Below are 15,363 nucleotides of genomic sequence, written 5' to 3'. Positions count from 1 at the left end.
CATCATCCAACCTTCTCTCTCTCTCATTTTCTTCATTCATCAGCCCATCAAAGTACTCCTTCCACCTTCTCAGCACACTCTCTTCGCTTGTCAGCACATTTTGATCTCTATCCTTGATCGCCCTAACTTGTTGCACATCCTTTGCAGCTTGGTCCTTCTGTCTAGCCAATCGGTACCAGTCCTTTTCACCTTCCTTAGTGTCTAACCTCTCATACAACTCACCATACGCCTTTTCCTTTGCCTTTGCCACATCTCTCTTTGCTATACGCTGTGTCTCTTTGTACTCCTGTCTATTTTCTTAATTTCTCTGACTATCCCACTTCTTCTTTGCCAACCTCTTCCTCTGTATACTTTGCTGTACTTCCTCATTCCACCACCAAGTCTCCTTGTCTTCCTTCCTCTGTCCTGATGACACACCAAGTACCTTCCTAGCTGTCTCCCTCACTATTTCTGCAGTGCTTGCCCAGCCATCTGGCAACTCTTCACCACAACCGAGTGCCTGTCTTCACTCCTGCCTGAACTCCACACAACAGTCTTCCTTCTTCAACTTCCCCCATTTGATCTTCAGCTCTGCCTTCACTCGCTTCCTCTTCTTGGTCTCCAAAGTCATCCTACAGACCACCACCCGATGCTGCGTGGCTATGTTCTCCCCTGTCACCACCTTGCAGTCTCCAACCCCTTTTAGATCATGCCTTCTACATAAGATATAGTCCACCTGTGTGCACTTTCCTCCACTCTTATACGTCACCCTGTGTTCCTCCCTCTTCTTGAAATATGTATTCAGCACAGCATTTCCATCCTTTTCCCAAAATCCACCACTGTCTGTTCTTCCACATTTCTCTCCTTGACACCATACCTACTCATCACCTCCTCATCACCTCTGTTCCCTTCACCAACATGTCCATTGAAGTCCGCTCCAATCACCACTCTCCCCTCCTTGGGTACACGCTCCACCATGTCTTTCAACTCACTCCAGAATTCTTTCTCTTCCATCTCACACCCAACTTGTGGGGCATATGCGGTGATAACATTCAGCAATACACCTTCAATTTCCAGCTTCATACTTACCACTCTGTCTGACACTCTCTTCACCTCCAGCACACTCTTGACATACTCTTCCTTCAGAATTAACCCTACCCCATTTCTCCTCCCATTTGCACCATGGTTGAAGAGTTTGAACCCATCTCTGATACTCCTGGCCTTATTCTCCTTCCACCTGGTCTCTTGCACACACAGTATGCCTACCTTTCTTCTTTCCATCATATCAGCCAGCTCTCTCCCTTTACCAGTCATAGCACCAACATTCAAAGTTCCGACTCTCACCTCCACACTCCCACTGCCTTCCCCCTCTCTTTCTCCTTTGCCCAACAGTAGCATAGTACCGGTGGCAGTCATTGGTAAGCCGAACCGATCCGTTATGGAAATCTTATTTATAATCCGCATATTTGATTTGGCAAAGATTTTATGCCGGATGCCCTTCCTGACACAACCCTCCCCATTTATCCGGACTTGGGACTGGCACTAAGAATACACTGGCTTGTGCATCGTCAGTGGCTGGGTTTTATTGCGAGATGCACGAAACAGACCTGTACTGCTATGCATTAAAATCTTTTTTCCTGTATCCGTGTTGATATCCCGCTCCTCATTATTCGAGCACTCAACACCATTGACGGTTTCGGGAAAAAACGCTATATATATATATATACACACACACAAACACATACATGCGTACATACATACATATATCATATAAATATATGGCAGCATGGTGGCACAGTGGTAAGCATGGTCACCTCACAGCAAGAAGATCCTGGTTTCGAGCCCCAGGGTAGACCAAACTTGGTGGGTCGTCCCGGGTCATCCTCTGTGTGGAGTCTGCATGTTCTCCCTGTGTCTGCGTGGGTTTCCTCTGGGGGCTCCGGTTTCCCACACAGTCCAAAGACATGTAACACAGGTGAATTGGCCATACTAAAGATTGTCCCTAGGTATGAATGTGTGTGTGTGTGTGTGTGTGTGTGTGTGTGTGTGTGTGTGTGTGTGTGTGTGTGTGTGTGTGTGTGTGTGTGTGTGTGTGTATGTGTGTGTGTGTGCACGCGTGTGTGTGGGCCCTGTGATGGCTTGGTGGCCTGTCCAGGGTGTCTCCCTGCCTGCCGCCCAATGACTGCTGGAATAAGCTCCAGCATCCCCGCGACCCTGAGAGCAGGTTAAGTGGTTCAGATGATGGATGGATGGATATATGTATCGGGGGTTTTTTTTTTCGGAAACCATCAATGGTGTTGATAAAAGTGCTCAACAAATGCGGAGCGGAATATTAAGATTATTAAAATGAATAATCTTCATAAATCACATGTTTTTGAATTTTTGAATGTCGCACCTCTCCCTTCCCCATTGGACGTTGTGCACGTGATGTGCATGACGAGGTAGTAAATCAAATCAAATCAAATCAATTTTATTTGTATAGCCCAATATCACAAATTACAAATTTGCCTCAGTGGGCTTAACAGCAACACAACATCCTGTCCTTAGACCCTCTCATCGGATAAGAAACAACTCCCTAAAAAACCCCTTTAACAGGGAGGAAAAAAAATAGGAAGAAACCTCAGGGAGAGTAACAGAGGATGGTATGCCCTTTCCTGAGTAGCTTTATTGACAGCTGATGATTGCTTATGGCATGAAACAGGCTTGTACTGTCTTATAAAGAATTTACTTAACTCACTGGATTATTTTGCTCCTTATTTGTTGAGCACTTTCCCTACCATTGAGTGTTTCTTTTAACAAAGTAATCTTAATAAATCTTAATAAATCTCTCTTATATATATATATATATACACACACACATACACACACACACACACACATACATACATACATACATACATACATACATACATACATACATACATACATACATACGTACATGCGTACGTACATACATACATACATACATACATACATACATACACACACACACACACACACACACACATACATACATACATACATACATACATACATACACATATATACCTACACACACACACACACACACACACACACACACACACACACACACACACACACACACACACATATATATATATATATATATATATATATATATATGTATGTATGTGTGTGTGTGTGTGTGTGTGTGTATGTATATAAAATCAGGGAGCAGCTGCAAATCTGTATTTGGGATCGTGTCCAAGATGGACTGGGTTTGGTTTTTTCCCCTAGCTATGATGATGCTTTGTGATTATCTGTTTAAGCCCATAATCCCTCTCTAATCAGGAATATTCAGAGCTCACTCTGAGCATTTTCTGAGTTGGGGTTGACATTCTCTCGAAGCATGTTGTTTTCTGCGTGCATTGCTTTTTCCAGAGAAAATGAATATAAATCCAGCTCATACACAAGGGGTAAAGCAGTGGGTCGCTTCTACATCTTCTACCAGGAGTGATAAGAAGACTTTAACCTGAACATAACACGCCTCCCTGCTCAGGCAAGATGCTCAGCCAGATTCATATGCTGCCGCTCCTCTTCGACATGATCCTGGCCTTCAAGCCGTGTCCTGACCACTGTTTGTGCTATGAGTCCTCTGACCTGGTGGACTGTCAGTCTCGTGGGCTGACCCATATCCCTCACAACATTGCCCACGGCACTTGGCTGCTGGATCTGAGCAGGAACAAGCTGACAGAGGTACGCAGCAACTCCTTTATCGGCCTCTGGTCTCTCAGGATCCTCCTGCTGTCCAACAGCAGCATCCGCATGTTGCAGCAGCAGGTACAGACACACACACCTCCTGTTGGATGTGATGTTTTTTCCCTCTATCCTTGTTTATATGATAGTCAGAAATCAATGTGTTGCTCTTTAAATGCTACTTCATGGCAACTATTCTCCGATTATATTCTTCAGTGTTCACTGGTCGTGCCTAATTTTTGTCTTTGTGTTCACCAACAAAATTCCAGTCGCTGTCCTCCCTACAATTTCTGGAGAGGTTGGACTTGAGTTTTAACCAACTGCAATGGCTGCCCCGGGACTTTTCCCAAAGCTTGTCTGCCCTCCAGGAGCTCCGGCTAGACCACAACTTACTCCAACACCTCAGCTCCCCTTCACTGGACCACTTTGAAAATCTTAGGAAGCTCGATGTCAGTTACAACCACATCAGGGCGATGGAGGGCAAGGTTTTCAATAGCCTCTCCCACATGAACCGCCTCAACTTGGAGGGAAACAGGTTGAATGTACTAAAGGATGATCTGCTGACAAGGCAGCAAAATCTAGAGGTCCTTCTTCTTGGCCACAACAACCTCTCCCTCATAGAGACAGAGGCTCTGGCACCTTTGTGGAGCTTGACTCTGCTTGGCCTTCAGGGAAACCAGCTAGTGCACCTCAAGTTTAAGACTTTTCTGAACCTTCACACCACCAGCACTCATTTGCAGTTGTCCCTCAACCCCTGGACCTGCGACTGTGAGCTGCATCGTGTCTTCAGCAAGATCAAGCATGTCCGATATTTGAATGTTGAGGACTATGATGACATTGTTTGTCATGCCCCTGCCCTGCAAGCCGGGATCAACCTCTCCTCGATGGACAGCCAGCTCTGCATTACTGAGACAGCCAGCGTGCTGGTCATCACCATAACTGTCGTACTTGCTGTGATCGGTGCCCTGATTAAGGCAGAGCGCAACCGCAAGAGCAAACAAGCTATCACTGATGCCAACTCAAACCGGAAACTCTAACTTGAAAACCTGGAGCTCCATAGACTAGTTTTCTAGTCATGGTAAACACAAAAATCAAGTCAAGTCAATTTTATTTGTATAGCCCAATATCACAAAAAAAAAAAACAACAAAAAGATCAAATGTCCTGGAAGTATTGAGGCCATAGAAAATTGTAAAGTTAGGTCATGAAATTGTATCTTCACCCGCTTAGATGGCTTTTTGGGGGGGGGGGGATTTTTCCCCTTTTTCTCCCCAGTTGTATCCAGCCAATTACCCCACTCTTCCGATCCATCCCGGTCACTGCTGCACCCCCTCTGCTGATCTGGGGATGGCTGCAGACTACCACATGCCTCCTCTGATGGAGTCGCCAGCCGCTTCTTTTCACCTGACAGTGAGGAGTTTCGCCGGGGGGACATAATGCGTGGGAGGATCACGCTATTTCCCCCAGTTCCCCCTCCCCCCTGAATAGGTGTCCCGACCGACCATAGGAAGTGCTAGTGCAGCGACCAGGACACATACCCACATCCGGCTTTCCACCCGCAGACACAGTATGTAGGGACGCCCGACCAAGCCAGAGGTAACACAGGGGTAGATGGCATATTTTTAGCATATTTTTAGCCACTGAGATTGCGCATTAGTGCTTGAATTTCGGGCAGTGTGTTCAGCGACCAGCTAAACGTGACACAGAGTTTGTTGATGCTTCTGCTGATATACTGAATAATGTGACCTTCCATAAGCAACAGCAGTCATGTACATATCCAAGCAGATGTCATGGAAGATGATTTTCCTTAAAAGAGTGGGAACTCTGTGTGTTTAGTTTATGTAGATAGATCATGGTATGTCACAGACCCTATACCTTACACAATAGCAAGGCCCATTATAATCAATGACCTGGACAAAGCCCTTGACTGATGCTCGGTCATGCAAGTATCAGCGATCCTCTCTGCTTACAGCTTTTTACCTGGAAATGAGAGATTGTGGACACGTAGTGGCAGGTATGAGGACTTGGATCATCATTTGCCAACCCTGGACCTTGTTTCAAGGTTTTGGTTTTGTTTGTTTTGGATCGGATAAGCTACTACGACACAACTTGAACTTGTGCCAGCACTTAATTCTTGTTACGAGACACAGTTTTAATCTCCTTTTCACCATTTTTTCTCTTGCTCCAGTTTTTCCTGATATAAGCTGCAGTCTGAATGTCCACTGCCCTTCTAAGTGTTTTATATAATACAGCAACCATATATTTAAACCTCAAACAAAATATAAAGTTTTGATGTCTATAATTTATGCATATTTACTAATTGCTTGGATGACAGAAAGATGATAGTGGGGAAAATGTCATCAAACATACAAACTCAAAAGTTACTCACCAGGGAGGTTCAGAAGAAGAAACGTCTAAATACCTTTAGAAATCCAGCAAGGATGGTGGCGGTGGTAATAATGCAGCTCAGTCCTACATATAGTTAATGCAGTGTCTAACGTGTCTTTATGCATACTCAATAATCCAGTTAAGGAAATCCCAGAGAGCAGAATCAGTTCATCTGGACACAATGTTTATTGAGAGAGAAATGTTTCACCACTCATCTAAGTGACCTCTTCGGTCTCACCTGACTGCAGGTATCCCCACCCTTATAAACAACACAGTGGCATAACGACCGAGACCAACGATCGGTTTTATGTGTAAATCACCGTGAACATTAACTAGTTACAATGGCCATGTTGTACTATTCACGGAGGATTTGGGAATGTTTGCAATCACAGCATTGTAAGATGGCGACTGGTGTTCTCTTACCCCCCCCCCCGTTCAGGGACGGTCGTTCCCTCGTCACATACATGTCCCCTACCGGCAGCCAGCTGAGACTGGCGAAGTCTCTTACATGAGTGATGAAACGTTTCTCCCAATAAACGCTGTGTCCAGATGAGCTGATTCAACTTTCTGGGACTGTCTAACATAACTCTGTGATCATACGACAGTTGGTTGTCTTGCACAATCTGGAATACAATTCCAAGTCATGAGACATAAAAATGATGGCAACAAAACTGGCTGATGATAATGCAGGCAATTATGTGATGATTTCGGAAAACAAAAACAAACAAAGGTGAGCAGCTGACACAGCTGATAAACTGCTATCTACACGAGAGATTACCACCCCGCCCGAGGGATATTGTTTTTGGTGCCGTCCATCTGTCTGACTATCTGTCAATAACTTTACAGAGAAAAAAACCCCAACAACAAACAAACGCTGCAGCAAATGACATTAAACTACAGGAAAGGTGGCCAAATAGTCCCTAGATGACACGGTTAAATTTGAGAGGTAATTGGGTTAAGTCATGGTCAAGGTCATGGGAAAGGTCAACATTGTTCTTTGCCCATAACCTTGTCAGAAAGTTTCCTCTTTGGGCGTCCGGGTAGGGTGACGGTCTATTCCGTTGCCTAGCAACACGGGGATCGCCGGTTCGGGCGTCCCTACAGACACAACCGGCCGTGTCTGCGGGTGGGAAGCCGGATGTGGGTACGTGTCCTGGTCGCTGCACTAGCGCCTCCGTTTGGGGTGCCTGTACTGAGGGCGGGGGAATAGTGTGATCCTCCCATGCGCTACGCCCCCTGGCGAAACTCCTCACTGTCAGGTGAAAAGAAGCGGCCGATTTTGAGACTATTTAAACGTCATAGGCTGGTTAACGCCACATGTATCGGAGGAGGCATGTGGTAGTCTGCAGCCCTCTCCCGGATCGGCAGAGGGGGGTGGAGCAGAGATGAGGACGGCTCGGAAGAGTGGGGTTATTGGCCGGATACAATTGGGGAGAAAATGGGGGGAGGGGGAGGGTGAAATTAAACAAAAGTTTCCTCTTCAAATTGACGCCGAATGTTAAACTTTGTTTCAACCATACACCAATCTATCTCTGTAGGGAGACAGCCAGGGTGAGATTTGTCGTGTGGGGCTTCGTTTGTTAGGATGTCAACGTGCATTCGCTCAGATCATGAGACTTAACTGTCACTCATACGCCTCATTTAGTGAAAAATCTTCAAAACGAGACGCTCCCATTCTCAGTTGTATCTTACCTGCCTCTATTGTCATCTGTAGGAAAATCTTTACAGACAAAATGATAAACAGATATGGAGAGGAGTCTAAATGCGGCTCAAATAGATGATCAGACGTTGATAATAGACTCAGCAATAGATTCAAAGTGACCCCCCCCCAAAAAAAATCATAAGCTGTTTAATCACTTAAATACATAGAATGACAACTGAACTGAAAGAAGCGGGTCTTGTAGCGTGATGTGAGTCATGTTTGTCCATGAATGAGGAACCTTGTCCAGTCTTATTACACACCATTTTGTAGTTGTCTGCACTTCCATGAGTAAGACATTGGTGACACCGGAAAAAAATTCCAAAAATTATACATCACCGCCTCAAAGTTTCAGTTTGTGTTCAGTCTCCTCGCTCATTCCACTTGTCATGGGAAAACTATTTCACCTTACGACAGCACTTAGCTGTTGATGGGAAGAGAAGCCTTTTCTCTGTATAAATCTAATTTAAACCATTTGATCGTGTACCTGGTGGAACAATGGCTTAGTGATTAGCATCGTCGTCTCACCAGTTTTAATTTTGTCCTCGTTTGTGTTTCCTCCGGGTACCTCTGGTTTCCTCCCAGTCCAAAGACATACATGTTAGATGAACTAGAATCTCAAAATTATCTCTATAATTATCTCTGAATTAGGTGTGTGTATGTGTGTGTACCTAGTAAATGACTGATCTGTTACTGCCTACTGCCTCGTACCTGCTGGTATAGACTCCAGCTCCCATCGACCTGAACTGGATCCAGTGGATATAGATAGTGGATGGTTGATCATGTTATTTACTATATGATCGTTTAATTTAGATGATGAACATTGAGCCTCACAAAGAGTCGATTTGTGCACTATTCCATTAAGTCAACTTCTGTATAAAATGTGAAGGAAATACACACAAGAAGACATACAAGCTGGGTTAATTTATTAAGTTAAAATAAAGCCTACATTCTGAGGAATGATGTTTGCGAACAAGTCAAACAAGCGCAATACAATATACAAAAGTGTTTCGTACAAAATGGTCACAGCTGTAGCCCTCCTATTTCATAGGAAATACCACAGGTGTTAAATTTCAAATTTCCCTTTAGTTCCTCCCACCATACAGGGTATTGTCAAACATCCAGAAACCGTGTGATAATACCATAACCTTCTCGAAGAAAATGTATTTTTCCTGTAGATTACATACAAATGTCATATATATCAGGTTTCAGCGCATAAAATTAACAGACACAATGTAAACATGACAATTAAAATCTGCAAAAAGAAACAACGTTTTTGCGTCTTTATCTTGCAAAAGCAAATCTGACTGCAGGTAGACAATGACAACGGACATGGCTTAAATTGTGCGAGATTCCAAATGTCTCAGCTTGGAGTGTATGAGAGTCCTGAGAGGCCACTGACAGTAGTTTGAGTTAATAGCTGTGCCTTGGCGTTATGGCCCACATTCTCCTCCCACGGCGACACATCAGTCTGTTACAATAGTCTGAGCTGGATCGTTTCAACTGTCAGTAGCCAAGATGAGCAGAGCGCCGAAGATACCCACATTTTGTCCTATCAGTTTCATCTGGTTCCAGAACTCCACCCTGCGTGTGTTGTGCCAATAGCCCACGTTGCCGTCAATGAAAAGAATGACCAGGGGCAGCACTGTGGCCAGGATCTGGGCGGCCAGGCGGATGTAGCACCCAGAGAGGAAGGCCAGAGCCAGCACCCCGAACAGCACCACCAGCAGCATCAGAGTGAGCTCTCCCCCAGGGATGTGGTTCAGATAGGCCAGCCTATCCTCCTTGCTGTGCTGGAGGGAGTATACCTGGCGGCAAAAAGAAATGGGTACGTTGTAAATAATTTGCTGGTAATTGATAACAGACTTGTCTTTACATTGTCTTCCCTGCCTTTTTGAGTGATTTGGTGTATTGTGTCACAGCTAGAAATACATATGAGCACACATTTTCCCCACACATTTCTCCCATCCCCTCCATGACGAGATAGTGGGAAGGAGCATATTCAGTCACAGAATCATTGTCCCCTGGCAAACGACGAAACATCTCAGCCAGTCTTTTGTACCAACAGCCATCAGGCTCCACAAGAAGGCCCAGCCCCTGCCCCAACCTCACCCCCCCCCTGCTCCTCCCGCACAAGGACTGACTAGGATCGACTCCTTGACCTCCATAGACCGCCACTGACTTGAGCCCTCTGACTTATGATTAGGCTGACCTAGTGACCAACCTGACCGTACCTCGCATATTGCACATGGTGTACTGTTTTACAATTCAGTTCAATTCAATTAAATGTACTGTCATTAAAAACAATGTGCAGGCACATGTCAAAAACGAAATGAGGGAAAGTTCCTGACAGCTATAGAAGATTGCATAACCTACACTTGTAAATAAACTTAAAACTAACATATAAATAACAAAGAAAACATAGCACTGAACAGGGAACCACAGTAGACGCTACGTCCAGCGCGCCACCATCTTGCAGTCAGTTGCTACAAGTTGCTACTGTTCACATATTGCATATTACATCATGACATATTACCTTATTACCTTGCATATTACACATTGTGTACTATTTAAAATGTACAAGTTGCTATTTATTTATGGAACTGATGATAGAGCATAATACTGCTGGAGTGTATATGCTGTATATGCTATGCCATGTGTGTACATGCTAGGCGATATATATATATAATCCAGTGATTCGAGTAAATTCTTTAATGGACAGTACACGCCTGTTTCATGCCATAAGCAATCATCAGCTGTCAACAGCTGATGATACTTATTATATATAAATGCAGAGCATATGCTGATCTCATATCTATGATGTTGTTTATTATTGTTAGTATTAATGTTAGGTTTAGTATTGTTCTGATCCCGAGGTGACTGACCTCTACTATCTATCTATCTATTTCTGTTACTCTACCCTGTTGATGTCTTTTTTTACCCTCTTTGCTGCCATCTACACCTGAATTTCCCTTCGGGGCTGAATAAAGGTTATCTCATCTTATTTTGAGGTTTCAGTACCCAGCTTATTGGCCATTAAGGTTGAAACCTTCAGTCGAGAGCTGAGCTTAGTCATGAGCAATTTTCTGCAATATAAAAGTATTAAATGTACATTTACCACCTGCAAAATTGTAATCCTTGTTGCATTTTGTTAGAAGTAGCTATGGCTAATGTATTTCCCATAATAAATGTTAAATTTTTGGCCATTAAGGCCCTGTGATGGCCTGGCGGCTTCTCCAGGGTGTCTCCTCGCCTGCTGCCCAATGACTGCTGGAATAAGCTCCAGCATCCCTGTGACCCCGAGAGCAGGATAAACGGTTCAGCTAATGGATGGATGGATGGATGGATGGAATATATGCCAGGAAATCACATCTTAAAATTTCTACCCACTTCCTGTGGCCTTGTTCCTCCTCATTATCAATTTTGCAATGGAATGTTGGGATCTCCTTCATATCTACAGAGGAACCACAATCTATCGAGAAATACAAACGTAGCGCTAGGGAGATAATGTTGTAATTTCAACTGACCCGAGTTTGACAAATTCAATGCATTGTTCAATGTGTACACACGTACACTTAGACAAAGCAAATTTACTCCATGTTTCGCTGCTGTTATCTCAGCTCTACTGTGGGGCAGCCCTCGAACCTTAACATGTATGCCCTCTCAGGGAATAGCTTATTGTTAGGCTTCACCACATATAGACATAAGCTGTGTCTAGATTTGAGCAGCTAAAAGAAATGATATTAATTTTTAATGATGCTAGAACCAAGTTTTTACATTAGGATTACGCCTGTTTTCATTTTGGCGGTTGCTTAGTGCATTGGTTCTCAACCTGAGGGCGGGGACCCCAAGGGGGGGGGGGTCGCCAGATGGTTGTGGATAAAACAAGCACAAAACTGTCTCGTGAACACCAATCTGATTTTTTTTGGGGGGGGGGGAGGTCACAACCCCAAAAGGTTGAGAACCACTGACTTAGTGTGTCAGGACTTCCCCCCCAAAGAAATACATCAGTGAGGGGAAACCCTGAACATATCATGGTCTGTTTGATCATTAAGTAAAATATATCATGGATTATTATGATTTTTGACCTTTATTTAATCCCAGTCTTTCTATAAAGACTCAAATGTAATTCAATTAATGAGCACGAGTGACCTTGTTTTCCTCTGCATAAATGTCGGCTGTCCAGGTTTATGTAAATTGAGTTCAAGTAGGTCATCTTCACCAAATATGGAGGGAAAAGAAATGTATAAACACTAAAAAACTTCTCTCTAGGTCAGATACCATTAGTTTCAAAAGGTAAAAATGTAGTTTAGACATATTTCCCTTTATATTGTATATATCTCTTAAGTTATTAGCAGCATGTTACAGCAGTTTTAGCTTGTACCTTTTTCAAGGTATTTTGCATAAACCTGATGTTTCTACTTTGGCTTGGAAATTCGTTTGCCAGGAAAAGTTTTGTTTTAAGATTTTCTTTTTTTGGATCCCCCCCTTTTTCTCCCCAATTGTACTTTTTGGCCAATTACCCCACACTTCCAAACCATCCCAGCTGCTGCTCCACCCTCTCTGCCGACACAGAGAGGGCTGCAGACTACCACATGCTTCCTACGATACATGTGGAGTCACCAGCTGGTTCTTTTCACCTGACAGTCAAGAGTTTTGCCAGGGGGACGTAGCATGAGGGAGGCTCACGCTATTCCCCCCAGTTCCCCCTCCCCCCCGAACAGGTGCCCAGACTGGCCAGAGGAGGTGCTAGTGCAGCAACCAGGACACATACCCACATCTGGCTTCCCACCCGCAGACATGGCCAATTGTGTCTGTAGGGACGCCTGACCAAGCCGGAGGTAACACAGGGACTCGAACCGCCGATCCCTGTGTTGGTGGACAACGGAATAGACCGCTGCGTTACCCGGACACCCTTGTTTTAAGATTTTCATTGGAACAATTGTCCCCATCTCACATTGATTATAAAGTGTCAGGATCTATTAATAGACTAGACTTATCCAAATTAATACCAATACTATACTTATGGTCTTACCATGCAGATCAGGTAGACCCCCAGGAAAACCTGTCCAGTGGACTGCAGCGATCTGGTGCGTGGTTTCTGTCTATACGTCTCACCTGCCCCACTGGCTAGAACCAGAAAGCCTCCAATGATGGCCAGCGCTCTGGAATACATCCGTACCTGTAGGTTAACGATAAACCATAGGCAATAAACATCATGGGCAGATTTCTTCCACACCATCAATTCCAAAGAAATTACTGAAAGTTGTGATTAAGCATTCATGACATCCCAATAACATCTTACATTGTTTTTATATTGATGTTCTAAAGAAAGAAAGAAGAAAGAAAGACACATTTTTTTTGTCATTGTACATCTTACAATAAAATGTGTTCTCTGCATTTAACCCATCCTATTGTATAGCAGCAGCAGGCAGCTGCAGTGCCCAGGGACCAACTCCAGTTCTTTCCATTGCCTTGGTCAGGGGCACAGACAGGAGTATTAACCCTAACACGAATGTCCTTTTGATGATGGGAGGAAACTGGAGCACCCGGAGGAAACCCACTAAGACACGGGGAGAACATGCAAACTCCACACAGAAAGGACCTGGGACAGCCTGGGGTTCAAACCCAGGACCTTCTTGCTGTGAGGCAACAGTGCTAACCACTGGGCCACCATGCCTCCATAAAGGAAGTTAATCTAAATAAAGCTGCGGGCACTTCATTAAACAATATTTTTGAAACTTAATGGTAGACATTTGCTAACAGTCATCCAAAGTCTTCAGATCAGAACAGGAAGAAATGTGAACACCTTCATAGGAAAGCATGTGGAAGGCGATAGTAATAATGTGCACTAATAAAGGAAAGGCTCCTCCAGAGCAGGCTGGTTGATGGCTCCAAATTAAAGTTGGCTTGTTACCTTAAGCCAGTCACCGTAGTGCACCTGTTCACCAATATATGTGGCGTAGGTGCTGACGGCCAGTTGCAAGGCAGCTCCCAAGGCAAACCACCTCCTCTTCACCCCAAAAGACATAAAGCTGGCACACAACACCGCTGCCCCCATGTCCACATACAAATAAGGTATCTGAATGTCTGGTTTCCTGGAAATAGAAAGAAATCAAAGACCGTTAAATCAAACAATATCGTGCACAACCGCCTGACTATTGCATCCTGAAACTATTGCATCCTGGTGTTGGCTGTCAGAAAAACTCGCCTTATCAACATGTTGTGAGTGCATTACGCAGGTGTAATGAAGACTGCCCACTTCTTAACAGAGACAAACGTTTTCAGTTTCCTTTGAAACCGCGATAACATAAAGGGGTGTGGTGGTCAGCCAACAGATAACCAGCTCACAGCATCAGCCACCACCTACTTCAAATGATTTGCATTCAGTTCATGTGCTAAATTTATAGCAACGAAGGGCTGCAGCCGGTTTTAGGATCGCACCACCGGAAAAATTACAGAGGGGAACGTTTTACTCGTAATTACAGACCATGTACTTAAAACAACTCCATATGGCAGTGGCCAACAGACTGGGTACATGTGTTGTAACTGCTGAAATACTACACCCAGTTAACTAGCATGGATCAAATCTGATTATTACAAATCTACAACAAATATGATAAAATTGGATCACGCAAGAACACCTCTGAAATGGTAACACCGTTTAACAGACTAAATGCATCCCAAGGGACACATACATATAGGAGACTAGTACATTTTCTAACTTCAGCTAGCGCTTACTTATGTTTCACTTGTGGCTAACGGTCCACGTTAACTCTTCATATAATTAATCGTGCTACGTTTACCTTTTCGCATCTGCACGTTCAGCAAAAAGCATCAACATACTAAAGCAGTTCCAAAATCCGAACCGGGTCAAAATAAATGCCCCAAACTGACAGAGGAGCCTCAACATCTGCTTTCTACTGGGCGCTGCCATGGCGGCTCTCTGACTACGCTATACTCAACACGTCCTAGTGGCCTTATTTTTTACTATCCGCATTCCGCAAAGAACCCGACACGCCTACTCTCCCTCTGATTGGCTAGTACTCGTCAACTCCGTTGGTTAGATTGGTTAAAATTGGGATTTGGACGGGGTTAGGGTTACGATTAGCCAATCAGAGGCAGAGTTGGGCAGGTCTTGTCGGGTTGCGGGTGTTGACGAAACAACGCTCGCTGGTTTGGGCCTGATCAACTTCCGGGGAAAATGTCATTATCCGAATAGAAACTTGAAAAAAACATGCGTTACCTTAAGTATTATTTAAGTCAAACTTCTATTAATAAAAATTTAAAATCAAATAAAATCAAATAAAATAAGTGTAAATCGACCTCCTCCGATAAAAGTTGCGTTGCCGTAAAACGACGTCCTTCCATTGGCTGAAACATGTCAATGTCACGCCCCATTCAAACAGAAAAACAAGGCGCAACACTGCTCTCTACTGGACAAAGTAGATTGTCACAGGAATAACCAAGGTCACCTGGAAATCTTGGCTGTGGCAAGTGAAAGGTGGAAGTGGCTGGTCAATTTCGAGATTGTTGTGTTGTTGCTAAAAAGACAGCATAAGGGTATTCCCAATTTTAATAT

At 44.0% G+C, this 15,363-nt stretch overlaps 2 protein-coding genes across 2 annotated transcripts; one reads left to right on the top strand and one right to left on the bottom strand.

The window, feature by feature from the left end:
- The first annotated feature begins 3,504 nt into the window (after positions 1-3,504).
- On the top strand, positions 3,505-4,918 carry LOC130127155 (reticulon-4 receptor-like 2). The gene is made up of 2 exons (XM_056296727.1): positions 3,505-3,780; positions 3,966-4,918. Exons 1-2 carry the CDS (start codon positions 3,505-3,507, stop codon positions 4,731-4,733), a joined length of 1,044 nt encoding a protein of 347 aa, XP_056152702.1. The 3' UTR covers positions 4,734-4,918.
- A 3,978-nt stretch (positions 4,919-8,896) lies between these two features.
- On the bottom strand, positions 8,897-14,718 carry tmem101 (transmembrane protein 101). The gene is made up of 4 exons (XM_056297564.1): positions 14,588-14,718; positions 13,699-13,879; positions 12,817-12,963; positions 8,897-9,589 (listed from the first exon to the last, which is right to left on the bottom strand). The coding sequence occupies exons 1-4, from the start codon at positions 14,716-14,718 to the stop codon at positions 9,281-9,283; spliced, it is 768 nt and encodes a 255-aa protein (XP_056153539.1). The 3' UTR covers positions 8,897-9,280.
- Between the last annotated feature and the right edge of the window lie 645 nt (positions 14,719-15,363).

Source organism: Lampris incognitus, chromosome 17 (genome assembly GCF_029633865.1).
Source record: "Lampris incognitus isolate fLamInc1 chromosome 17, fLamInc1.hap2, whole genome shotgun sequence".
Classification (NCBI taxonomy): domain Eukaryota; kingdom Metazoa; phylum Chordata; class Actinopteri; order Lampriformes; family Lampridae; genus Lampris; species Lampris incognitus.
Note: the sequence above shows the minus strand (reverse complement) of the source record. Positions and strands in the feature narration are given on the sequence as shown.